The sequence below is a fragment of the Triturus cristatus genome, chromosome 7 (assembly GCF_964204655.1).
Source record: "Triturus cristatus chromosome 7, aTriCri1.1, whole genome shotgun sequence".
In the NCBI taxonomy this organism is placed as follows: Eukaryota; Metazoa; Chordata; class Amphibia; order Caudata; family Salamandridae; genus Triturus; species Triturus cristatus.
This window is the reverse complement of record NC_140590.1, coordinates 1,822,190,414-1,822,201,936: the sequence shown is the minus strand read 5'-3', so window position 1 is coordinate 1,822,201,936 and position 11,523 is coordinate 1,822,190,414. Positions and strand designations below refer to the sequence as shown.

The window sequence follows — 11,523 nt, the reverse complement described above, 5'->3', positions numbered from 1 at the left end:
ATTGACTATAGTAAAGTTACATTTCATTTTAAATTAAAAAAGTCCAAATAATCTATTTAATTTAAATTTCTTCTAATGCGGTTCTATTTTACGTCACTGCCTCTAATATTTTCTATGGGAGGGTATTGCATTATCAGTGGCTGGCCATGTGTGGTGCTGGGCCTACTTCTGCTTTGGCAGTAGTAACTGCTGGTTACATAGATGCCGGCTGAACTGGGGCACAAAATCCACAGCTGCCATCTTGTAAAACATATGGATTCTGCTGGGTGAAATATGATGTCTCTTTGGTCAAGTTTTGGGGTATTTTGTGCCGCAGGTGCAAGGACCTACCACACAGGTGGGGTACCATTTTTATTGGTAGACATGTAGAAATCCAAATAGAAGAACCATTCTTAAAACTATTCTGAAAGCTTTGGTGGGGTCAGGCAATTTGTAAATTAAAAAGGTTTTATTCACAGATATCTGAAATAAGGCACTTTTACAATATTGCATAGAGCAAGCAACCATGCTACAGCCTACTACATATTTATGAATAATTGCTATGCCACCACCCCTGCCGAAAGGTCTGTCACATCTTTGGATGCTGTAGCCTGAGAGTAGCGCCAGAAGGTGTTATATGGTTCTCACTAAAAAAGGTAGTACTGTGTATTAGGACAAGAGGAATTCAAAATGCAGGGAGTGAGTCCCTCTACACCATCAGAGACTGTTGGGTAACTCCTAGCTATCTAACAGTGCCTCATCCGAACCTCTAACCTTCCTGGTGTGGCAGGTGATTGTGGCAACCTCGAACATGACAATATGATCCCAAGGGAATCGTGCAAACAGATCTTACCCCTTTCATTGTCTACTCATGCATGCCTGTGTTGAACATAGAAACAATACAAATAAGGTTTTCAATATATTTATGGAAACAATAGTAATCTTGCATAAAAAGAGTGAGCTGCGCATATTAGGCAGATGAAACAAAGCAAAGTAACCAACATTACGAACGTGCAAAGAATAAACAGCCTAACCATGACAGTCTTATTTCTATATATATCTATATCCTTACCGATCACTACACCTACTCTGAGAGCATTGTGGGTGTATGATCTGCCGGATCTCTTAGTGTAGCCTGAGACCCATACCTGGATGACTTGATTTGAAGTGGGATTTGCAATCCTTCGCTGCAGGAAAGGAGATCAGCGTTACACATTAATTCCAGGGCTGTTGCGGATGGAATGCCCCTTTCAAGGAATTTGGCTGTAATAGCAGGATTGAGCCAGTTTTCAGTAAAAAATACCGCTTCGGGTAAGTTGTTTTGATCAGTTCATATACTCAACATGTTTGCAAACCAGTAAGTGACAATTTATAGCCGACATTTTAAGCAGTGATTATCCAGGGCAGAGAGCCTTTAAGGAAAACCAAAAAGATAAGCAATCTTCGTGCGGGACTTGCCTCAATTTTAGTATTGTAGATGCAGAGTACGTGATCCAATTTCTCATAGGAGGGGCAGCATTCCTGGTGCCTTTCACAGTCCAGGCACAGATGGACACTGATGGTATTGCCTTTGGCACGTCTGCACATTGGTCCCCTTTATATGCTGGTATTGATGGGAAGGAATTCAAGTTTGAGCTCTGCCTTGTACAACTAGCGCACCACCAAAATGGCTGACAGGAAGTGAGAATGCGGCAAAGATTTATAACTCAAGTGATGCTTCAGAATCTACACTCCGGCCTTGATCAGTTCCCCTTCCCAAAGTGCAAGTGCAAGAAAATGGCCTGGAAGGCCTTCAATAGAATCACTACGGCAAAATCACAAAGTCAAATTTAACAGCAGCACAGTAAAATCACATGTTGAGTAAGAGTTAAAAACTCATAAAAATAAGCTAGATCTAGAGTATGAAATGACCCCTTAAAACACTACTCTTGTTAGGGAAGTAGCCATCTAAGTGGGACAAGCACTTGCGCAGCGGTCCCCTTTATATGCTGTTGTTGATGGGGGGAAGGCAGGATGTGTCAACAACTAGAGCGTTTTCTTCCATACCTGACGGCCCCACCAATATGGCTGACAGGAAGTGAGAATGCAGCAAAGATTTATAATTGGTATGAAGCACCAGAATGTATGCTCCTGCTCTGATAAGCTCCCCTGCCCAAAGCATAAGAACGCGGCCTTGAAGGCCTTCAATAGATTCACTATTAAAAAATCACAAAGTCAAATTCAACAGCAGCACAGAAAAATCACATGTTAAGTAAGAGTTAAAAGCACATAAATATAAAGTGGATCTTGAGTTAAAATGGCCCCGTAAAACAATACTCTTGTTAGGGAAGTACCCATTTAAATGTGAAGCTCATGGCCAGGTCACCAAAAAGCTACCTTCTTGATCTCTTTCTTAATGAGACTAATGCTGTTGGGAGACAGACGCATTACAGTGTGTTGTTCCCATAGACGTGTCCTGAGAGGGTGGGTACATGCAACAACATAAATTCCAAACCATCAATATTTAATAAAAGACATTCACTAGTTAAATCAAATTGTGACGTCCTGAAAGTCTTAAATATATATATATTTTAAAGGGCTTTAGCAGCTTTGAAAATCTGCTCAATAAATAACACATCTTAGATCATGCAATTGCTTTCCTACCTATGAGTTTTTTCAGAGCTTCATTCATATCTTTGTTCCTAAGACTGTAAACCAGAGGATTGAAAATTGGGATGAAAGCAGTGTACACAATGGCAAGCAGCTTGTCTTTATCTGGTGAATAGGAGGATGCAGAACGCACATATATGCAGAACATATACACATACAGAACAGTGACAACAGTGAGGTGAGAGGTGCATGTGGAGAAGGCCTTGTACCTCCCCTCAGCAGAGCGAATGTTTAGAATTACACGAATTATATAAATATAAGAGGTAACAGTTAGTGAAAAGGGAATGAGACCTGCAAAGATAGCTTCAACAAAAATCAGAGCTTCAACATCATGTGGATCACTGCAGGAAATCTTCATCAGAGCTGTGAGATCACAGAAGAAGTGGTTGATGAGTCTGGAACCACAAAAGGACAATTGTGACCCCAAGACAGCATGGGGAACCATGTCCAGAAATCCAGGCACCCAGGAAAAAGCTGCCAGAAGAAGGCAGGATCTCTTGTTCATGATGTCAGTGTATCGTAAAGGGTGGTGGATGGCCACAAAGCGATCATAAGCCATGGCTGCAAGAAGGTAGACTTCTATGCTTGTGAAAGACAGAAAAAAATACATCTGGGTTATGCAGCCTGCAAAGGATATAGCCCTGCTTTTTTCTAAGAAAATTGCCAACAGTTTTGGAAAAGTGACTGTTGTGCTACAAATATCTAAAAGGGACAGGTTCTGGAGAAAGAAGTACATTGGAGTTTTCAGTCGAGGTTCCACATTTGCAGTCACTATGATCACAAGGTTGACAGAGATGACTAAAAGGTAAATAAATAGAGACACTGTGAAAAGTAGTGACTTTAGCTCCGGTCGAACAACAAACCCAACTATTATGAATTCCTTCAGGGTTGTTTGATTTTCCATATTCTCTTCGTACTTTATCTCCTGGAAGACATTGATTTTAAAATTAAAATAGGAATCCTAATATTGACTATATCACATTTAAAGAAAGTGCTAACTGGACATTCTAGTGATACAGAACTTAAGGTGCAGCTAGCCATTAACTATATGGGCCTTATTCACCAAATTTCTAGTACTATACAACAAATTGCAATTCACAAACTACGTGCAGAGTTTTACACCTACGTAGGACCAATATGTGTATGTGCAGAGCTCTCCATCCTGACTGTGGCGTCTCAGCACACGCACGTATAGGTCTTAATAGTAAATGTCAAAAAGTATATAGAGAAGTGACTTAAAGAAGGAGCACATTTTCTACAACAGTGAACGGAATTATGGAGCAGTAAGAGGGGTTTAGGGAGGCTCATGGAGAGATTTAAAGAGAATGTCATCCACCTACAATAGAGTTAGCCAATTGCCATATTTAGGGATGGAGACATGTTGCTTACACATATGTAGTGAGTTTACACCATGGGTTTATGAATTCTCCAAATTGTAAAGTTCAAAGTGTAAGCTACCTCTGTGAATCCAGCCCTACAACTTTGAAGGGATTGTGACATATGTTGGGGGATGAGGGGTTTGTACAATCATTTCTCAAGATCAGATGTTCCGAACTCAACCTTGTTTAAATCATGTGACACGGACTCGGCAAATAAATATTGCTAAAGCGCTTTCTCCAGAATTGCTTTTTGTGCTATGCATAAAATAAATAAAACTTTGAATCAGAGGTGAGGTAGAGGCGGAGCAGGTTGGCAGGTGTGTGATAAGATTCACAAATGTGATAATCACCAATCTTTCCTAATAAGACAACTGGAATATTTTTGTGACTGTCAATGAGCCATGTCCTAATGAGCTTCAGAAGGTTATCTGAGACAATTTGTATAAAATTCCTAAGGAAAAGCCAACATTTTTTAAAAGAACAGTGGTGTAAGCGAAGGTTGCGTTTTAGCTAGCTCCTACTTTATTTAGTATGATCATGAATTATATTGGTAAAAGCCTTCTAGCTTTGTACTTGGATGTTCCAGCCAAGGGTGGGACAAAATGCCAATGTTTCTCTTTGCAAACAAGACTGTGTTATTGATTTGCACTGAACTATTAATGCACCGGCTACACAAAGGCTTCAAATAAAATAATACAATGATTTACACCCAAAATACCAACTTTATTAATGTATTGAATTCAGAGCGAAATCCGAAAAACACATTTAAAATGTTGTCAGGGCTCTAGAATGACTACATTACTACGGTTATCTGGGGATTAGATGTGATGAGAAACTACACTTGGCCTAGCAGATAGGAAAAGCCCTAAGTTATTATGAGCTAATACTGTAACACTGTCCTACAGCTCTGCAACAAATGTGGTCAATGTAAATGGAGCCTTCTATCCAAGCCCACTCAAAGCTGGCAGAGCTAGGGGGACACACAGATGGAGAAAAACCAAAAACAATGTTTCCATTTCTTATTACTCTTTGGACCTAGGACCCCCATGGCTGCACCAAGGGCTGAATTGGCTTGAAAAACACAGGAGGCAGCAGCTTAGCTAGACGTTGTCTCTCCCGTGGCGGTCATTGCTTTTGCCGCCAGGTGGCTGCATGTACAACCGAGGGGGGGGGGGGTGCTGGAGATTCCTGCCCTATGACCGATGCCCCCAACTCCCCCTTGCTCAGCCACTGACTGAAGGTATATTAACCCTCAAGCCAATCTTGTACTGGGTCCTCTTAGGGACGGAAGCACAGCTGGCTATTTATCTAAAAGCCCTGCATGTGTCTGATCAAGTCACAGCTCCAATAAATTGCCCTGGTTCAACAACATTGCAAGAAAATGTAAAATTCTAGGTCATGGGTACTCACAAACAATTTCCCAGGGGCCACCAACCTTGGTATGTGATGTGAAGGAGGGCTGCATTAATGCCAGCAGAGTGGCGGTCAGGAGTTTGGGGGCATTGGCAATAAAGTGGGCATAGAAGAAGCAAAGCATATACATCTAGGACCTCATTTATGAGAAGTGGCACATTGCAGTGTGACAGCAGCGATGCGACACCAATGATCCGTCATATTTACAATATGACGCATCATGTCGCAATGAATGACAGATACGGCAGTATTACTGACGTATCTGTCGACGCAAAAAGTGGCACATTGCTGGAGTTGTGTCGGAAGCCTGACGCAACTCCAGCAATGTTTCTTTCACATGGGGCAGGCCCCATGTGAAAGGGCCTGCGTCACCCTTACGCCTGCTATGAGGCAGGTGTAAGGTTATGGCGCATTGGCGGCAGAGAAGTGTCGTAGTGATATATTGTTGCAGGGATTCTGCTTATACACAGAACTATGCGTAGAACCCCAGGACCTCAGTGAATTGTGGTGTACCAGAAACTCACCTCAGAACCCAGAACCCAGTATCCGGCTAGCATAAGTGTCCCATTCGTTATCCGAGATTCGGCTCAGAGATCCCAATGAAAAGACAACCCAGAACAAGCTACTTAGTGTACTCTCAGGAATGGTGGGAATCGGAAATACCTGTTCGTATATTATTCTCACATCAGTCCACAACAAGAATCAACAGAGACACGGTGTAAATAAAAAGAGTATTTTTATAGACCACGTGTCCTAAGATGCAGTACTTTGGCTAATACAAGCAGACAAATGATTAAAATCAAAACCATCAGCATCGTTACAATACCATAGAATATAAAAGGGGTGATCATATTATAATGACAGTGGATACTACCACCTTCCCTTTATTAAGAAGCTAATATTATTATTAGGCTAGTAGAAGGTCTCTTAGGCTTGAATAGGGGACCCCATACCTCAAAGATCAGCTGAGTGAAATCACATCACAGGAGCCACAGGAGTCTTCTCGCAGGAAGGCTCGTCTTCGGTCTGAATAATAAACATGATGTCTGTGATATTAAAAGCACCAACTTTCAGGTATTTGCAGCTGCTCGTGTGTTATGGCTAAATAGTGGGTCGATCAACCTAGAGTGGAAAACATGCATTGTGTAATAACTCAGACTGTTTGTCACACCATGTACAGACCAAGGTCGCTGCGCAGAGCTCGGGATGGTAACAACAGATTGCTCTCGTGTGAGGCAAGGCTCAAGTCAGCAGTTTGTTTAAGGGATAACATGTAAACGCAGTGTCGTGCGCAAAAGCAGCAAGATGGTTTTCTAACATCTAACGTGGTTATGCTAACTTAACAATGTATGTACGTATTAAGGGAGTCCTCACTACATGCCCCCTTGATCGAAGCACTATTTAATAGGCAAGAAAAACCAAGAACGCAGAGTTCAGTTTCGACAGAGCAGAACAAGGTGTATCCAACTTAAACTTTTAGATCGTAAAAAAGTCTGAAAAACGAAAAAAGAAAAGGGGAAAAAAATCAAAAAACCTCAAACGAATAACGGGAAGAGAAAAAAATAAAAAGAAATGCTGGGCCGGGTAGCCGTCCAAAGGCACAGTTAAAATGGACGACAGCACAGTCAATCCATGAACGTATATGCAGCATACGTAGCAACTGCTTCCAACAAGAAATCGTTTGCAGGGCCACTAAAAGTCTCAGCCATCCAATTAAGTAAAGAAAAGGAACATACGTGTTCTTCAATAAACGGAGCCTCTAGCACAATCAGAGGGCAACCGAACTGTTCCTCCAGATAGCTCATAGCTAAGAAGTCGTAGGCAGCCTTTGCGATGTCCCAATTACCCAGGATACCATGCGCCGCACCACAGGCCATAATCCGGACACCAGAACAGGCAAACTCGTGAGACACAAAGGGCCTCATCAGTCGATCGAAATCCGGCACCGGAGACACCGTATTGGTCAAGCACAAATCCAGAGGCCATTCAAAGGGACAATCCAGGCAGTGAAAAACAGGTTGCACGCAGGTGAAATAGGAATACCTGAAGGATAATCCATATGCCAGGCTCAAAGTCGCCAATGGCAGAGTACCATAATAGTCAAGCATCCTATCACGAAGAAGATGCAGACGGGGCAGGCGCTCGTGTGGCACAGAGAGAGCAGCCATTCCGTAGTATGAAAAGAAAAAGTAGCACTCCTGCCACCAGTGCCAGAATCAGCGGAACACCTCCAAAGATGCTCGAGAAAATAGAATGAAAAAATGCCGGAATCACACCAAAAATAGTTTGGAAAGAGGTCACGAGGCCTGAGCCTACAAGTTTAAAAAAATGAGCCAGGCTGGTCGTGGACGAGGCATTGAAAATTGTTTGGATCAAAGCTCCAAAATGCAGGGGGAGGTCAGTATTCAAAAGCGCCTGCACCTCAGTGCGAGTATTTGCAACGTGAAGGACAAATGTTTCACGAGAGGAAGTCAATGGCACCTCTTTTTGGGACAATAGAGCTCTTATTCTGCTCAACTTGTTGAACTCTGCTTTCAAGGTCGGAATCGAAGGCCAGATGGAAACATCCAGCCGCCCATGCGGGGGTGGAAAGAGAACATTATTGCAGCAGACAACCCTCTGCGATACAGTTATTATATATGGGATTCCCACTAACATCCCGCAGCAAGCTTCATTATTCAAAATTAAATAACTACCGTTTGCAAGCAGCATGAAAGAAGGCGTAATCACAGGCACTGGGACACCTCGTAGGACGCAGGCCAAATTTGGGGCTTGTACATTGCATGCACCGTGTAACTGAATGTGCCTACATACCAAGGAATGATCTGGTGTCGTGGTACATTCCTCACCCTTCAGATAAACCTCAGTATCGTCTCTAGTACATCTATACGTAAAGGGGAGGGACCAAACCTCATGTATGAAAGCGGTGCCCAGCTGTTCATATCTACCCAGAGCATAATGTTTCATACAAGACGTAAACTTAAAAAGCGCGAACGGGAGAGTGATCAACCCGTGGACTGACCACGTGGCCGAATTTAGTTCCGCCACAGAGAAAGGTAACGGTTCCAATTTTTCAATATGCAGCAATGAATATGTAGCATCCTTCATGGACATGAACCGCTGCTTCTCAGTAAGGTTAAAGGGAAGGAATAAAGATGTAGTATTTAAATAGTCCCAAGGGACCCTCCCTGCCTTTAACGTCTGCAATGTCCATGCAAACTGCATAACAGAACGCAACTGGTTTTGACCATGATATAACACAGACATATCATCATGCACAATATCAACAACTGAAGAACCAATATTGTCTAATGTATAAATTCTCGAAGAGAGAGTGTTAATGCTGTTATCTATAACGGCTAATACCTTTTCCATGTTTGCTTGGTCAATAGCTCTCAACCTGGAAGCCGCCTCAACTTGCGACAATTTCCAGACTTCGTTGTAAATAGCATACGTCCACCTTTTGGTTCTGCCACCCACAGGACCTTTAACAAAATCATTCAAATCTATTTTGTCATGTAATCTTGATAAATGAAATTTGACAGACGCCAAGGTGGAATGACGCAGCCAGGATTGACATAACTTTCCTACAGAGTATGTAGTTACTGTATGTGACGACTCAAACCTAGGGTCTACGCGTACCTGAGTATACCCTGGTTGTAGCCCTAGAAAACGACGTTGACAGGTATCAGAACTGCTTTGCCAAATTAACTAACCCTCACTATTAAACTTCGAAATATTGAAAGATGTATTTGAAACTAATGACTGCAAAGCAGGAAGGGACAGATCTGTGTGGTTAACCCAATTGGGGTAAGCGCCCAGATCCGGCACAGAAGGTGACTTTAGTTGTTTAGAAGTGGCCAATCCGAAACAGGTGGTTTGGAAGATGGTTGAATTTAAAAACAACATATGATTTGGGACAAGACAGGCACGATGTAAAGCCTCAGTTCCCTGAACCTGCCATGGTTTGGAACCCCAAACCGACTTAAGATCAATAGTAGCCTTCCATAGATCATAACCTTTGATTGACAACTCGTCCATAAAGGACTTAGAATAAAGTAACTTGGTGTGAGTTAGTCTAAACTTTGAGGTAGACTCAGGCATAACCTTAAAATAAAAGGAGCCCGGGTCGGAAACACTGAAACCGGTAAAATAAGTATACTTATCAACCAATGTAGGTGAACTGCCGAAAGAGGGAGCGGGACAGTGTTCCCATTGGGTAAAATTCACAAAATTTCTAAACGTATTCGCTTTATGCAGGAAATGATTGCCATAATGCTGAAAACAATACTGTTCCGCATAATTAGCCGCATTCTCATATAAATCTTCAGCATCAAAAGCGGCATAATATTTCAAATCTGAAAACAGTGATTCAATGGCGTGTACATCCCAATCATCAGAACGTATGTTCTGCTTAACCACATCGCCCATAGAAACACGAAATACATTAGGTACATTAATGACCTCTGTAGGCCCATGAATCTGGAATTTAACAGCATCCCACGCGATTCCATCCAAGACGGGCCAGGCAGTAATATTCACAAAAGTCTGGTCTCTTTTCATGATGTGTGACGAGGAGTGGGGGGCCAAAGTTCCATTGATAAATCTAATTGTCGATCTCTCTTTGAGATAGTGGCCATCCACCAAACGGAAAAAAACTATTACAAATCCAATGGACATAAACAAAAAAATACTGAAAAGCAACAACCAGATGTATGTCCAAGGGGTTATCAAAAAATGTCTTTTAAACCAGCTTACAAAAACAGCAATGTTCGATGGGGGAGTTGAGGGCAGTGAGTTAGTGTCAAAGGAGAAACGGAACTGGCCAAGCGCCGTAGATTGTAAAACAGGTGAGTGACCATGTGTAGGATAAGCATACTCAGTCTCTTCGGGCAAACCACCAGCCGGTGGTAGTAGCAAGGGATCAGTAACTGATTGCATCTCGATGGCAACATCAGACAAGGTGTTAGAAGCAGGAACCAACACTGAATTTCTTTGCATCGTCTGGCATGAAACTGCTGGAGTCAGACTAAGAAGTATCGGCCACTCGCTGAAGTTTGACATTTTCAATAGAGATGTACCTGTTTTCTTTTCGACCAGGAAGTGGAGGTAAAATGACTGTTCTTGTACCCTGCACTCCAAGCACTGGAACCGGTGCACGATAAGAGGGGCCGAACTCCTTCTTGTTCTCCACCTTTTCACGGACCAGGTCTCCAACTCGGGGTAGCCAGCCGACTACCGGTATCTGAACCTCAGCTTCAGACGTGGAGGGCAAGTGTTCCTTCGAAAGAGTGTCTCTGGCTTCTTGTAGAGTCTTCAAAACAGCACAGTGATCATCTACGTCAAAGGGTGCGGTCGACGCCGCCATGTCTAGACCATCAAGGTCCGGAACAAACATTCTGATTCCGAAGAGCATCATGTATGGGGTCCGCCCACCCAGAGACCTTCTAGGGAGATTATCAAGTGCACGTTGGACGTTATACAAATGGGCTAGCCAGTTCCGGCCTGTGCCTAAAACACGTGCTGTCAATGATTGCTTTAAGTTACGGTTCATTCGCTCCACCACACTATTACCCTCAGGTCGGTAGGGGGACGAAAATTTGACTAGGACCCCCAAATTTCTCATAGCCTCCTTGTAAGCCTTAGAGGCGAACGCAGGGCCCTGATCAGAATGGAAGGTACCACACGCAAAAGTTCCCACAAAGACACGCAAATCCCTGATGACAGTCCGCGAGTCAGCACTCCTTTGTGGCCATACCCAAAGAAAACGTGTGCACGAATCCACTGCAACCAAGATATACTTGTACGCAGTATCAGAAGAAAAAGGACCGCAGTGATCTAAATAAACACAACCAAATGGCTTATTAGATATGTACAACTGTGTTTGTGGTGGGCGCGCAACAGTAGAAGGTTTAATCTGTTGGCAAATGTCACAATCAAGAAAATAAGCGCGCGCTTGTTTATATAAACCAAACCACCAGTAACGTTGTTGTAACAGAGATATAGTAGCAGACACACCGGCGTGGGCTGACGCCAACCCCTTGTGCGCAGCTAGGATCAATGCTGGTCTGCAGTCCGCGTTGGGAATAATTCTGTCACCAAC

At 42.9% G+C, this 11,523-nt stretch overlaps 1 protein-coding gene across 1 annotated transcript; it reads right to left on the bottom strand.

Annotated features, from left to right (window-relative positions):
* Positions 1–2,602: 2,602 nt before the first annotated feature.
* Positions 2,603–3,532, bottom strand: LOC146813279 (olfactory receptor 5AR1-like). The gene has a single exon (XM_085615356.1). It carries the CDS (start codon positions 3,530–3,532, stop codon positions 2,603–2,605), a length of 930 nt encoding a protein of 309 aa, XP_085471482.1.
* Positions 3,533–11,523: the final 7,991 nt, after the last annotated feature.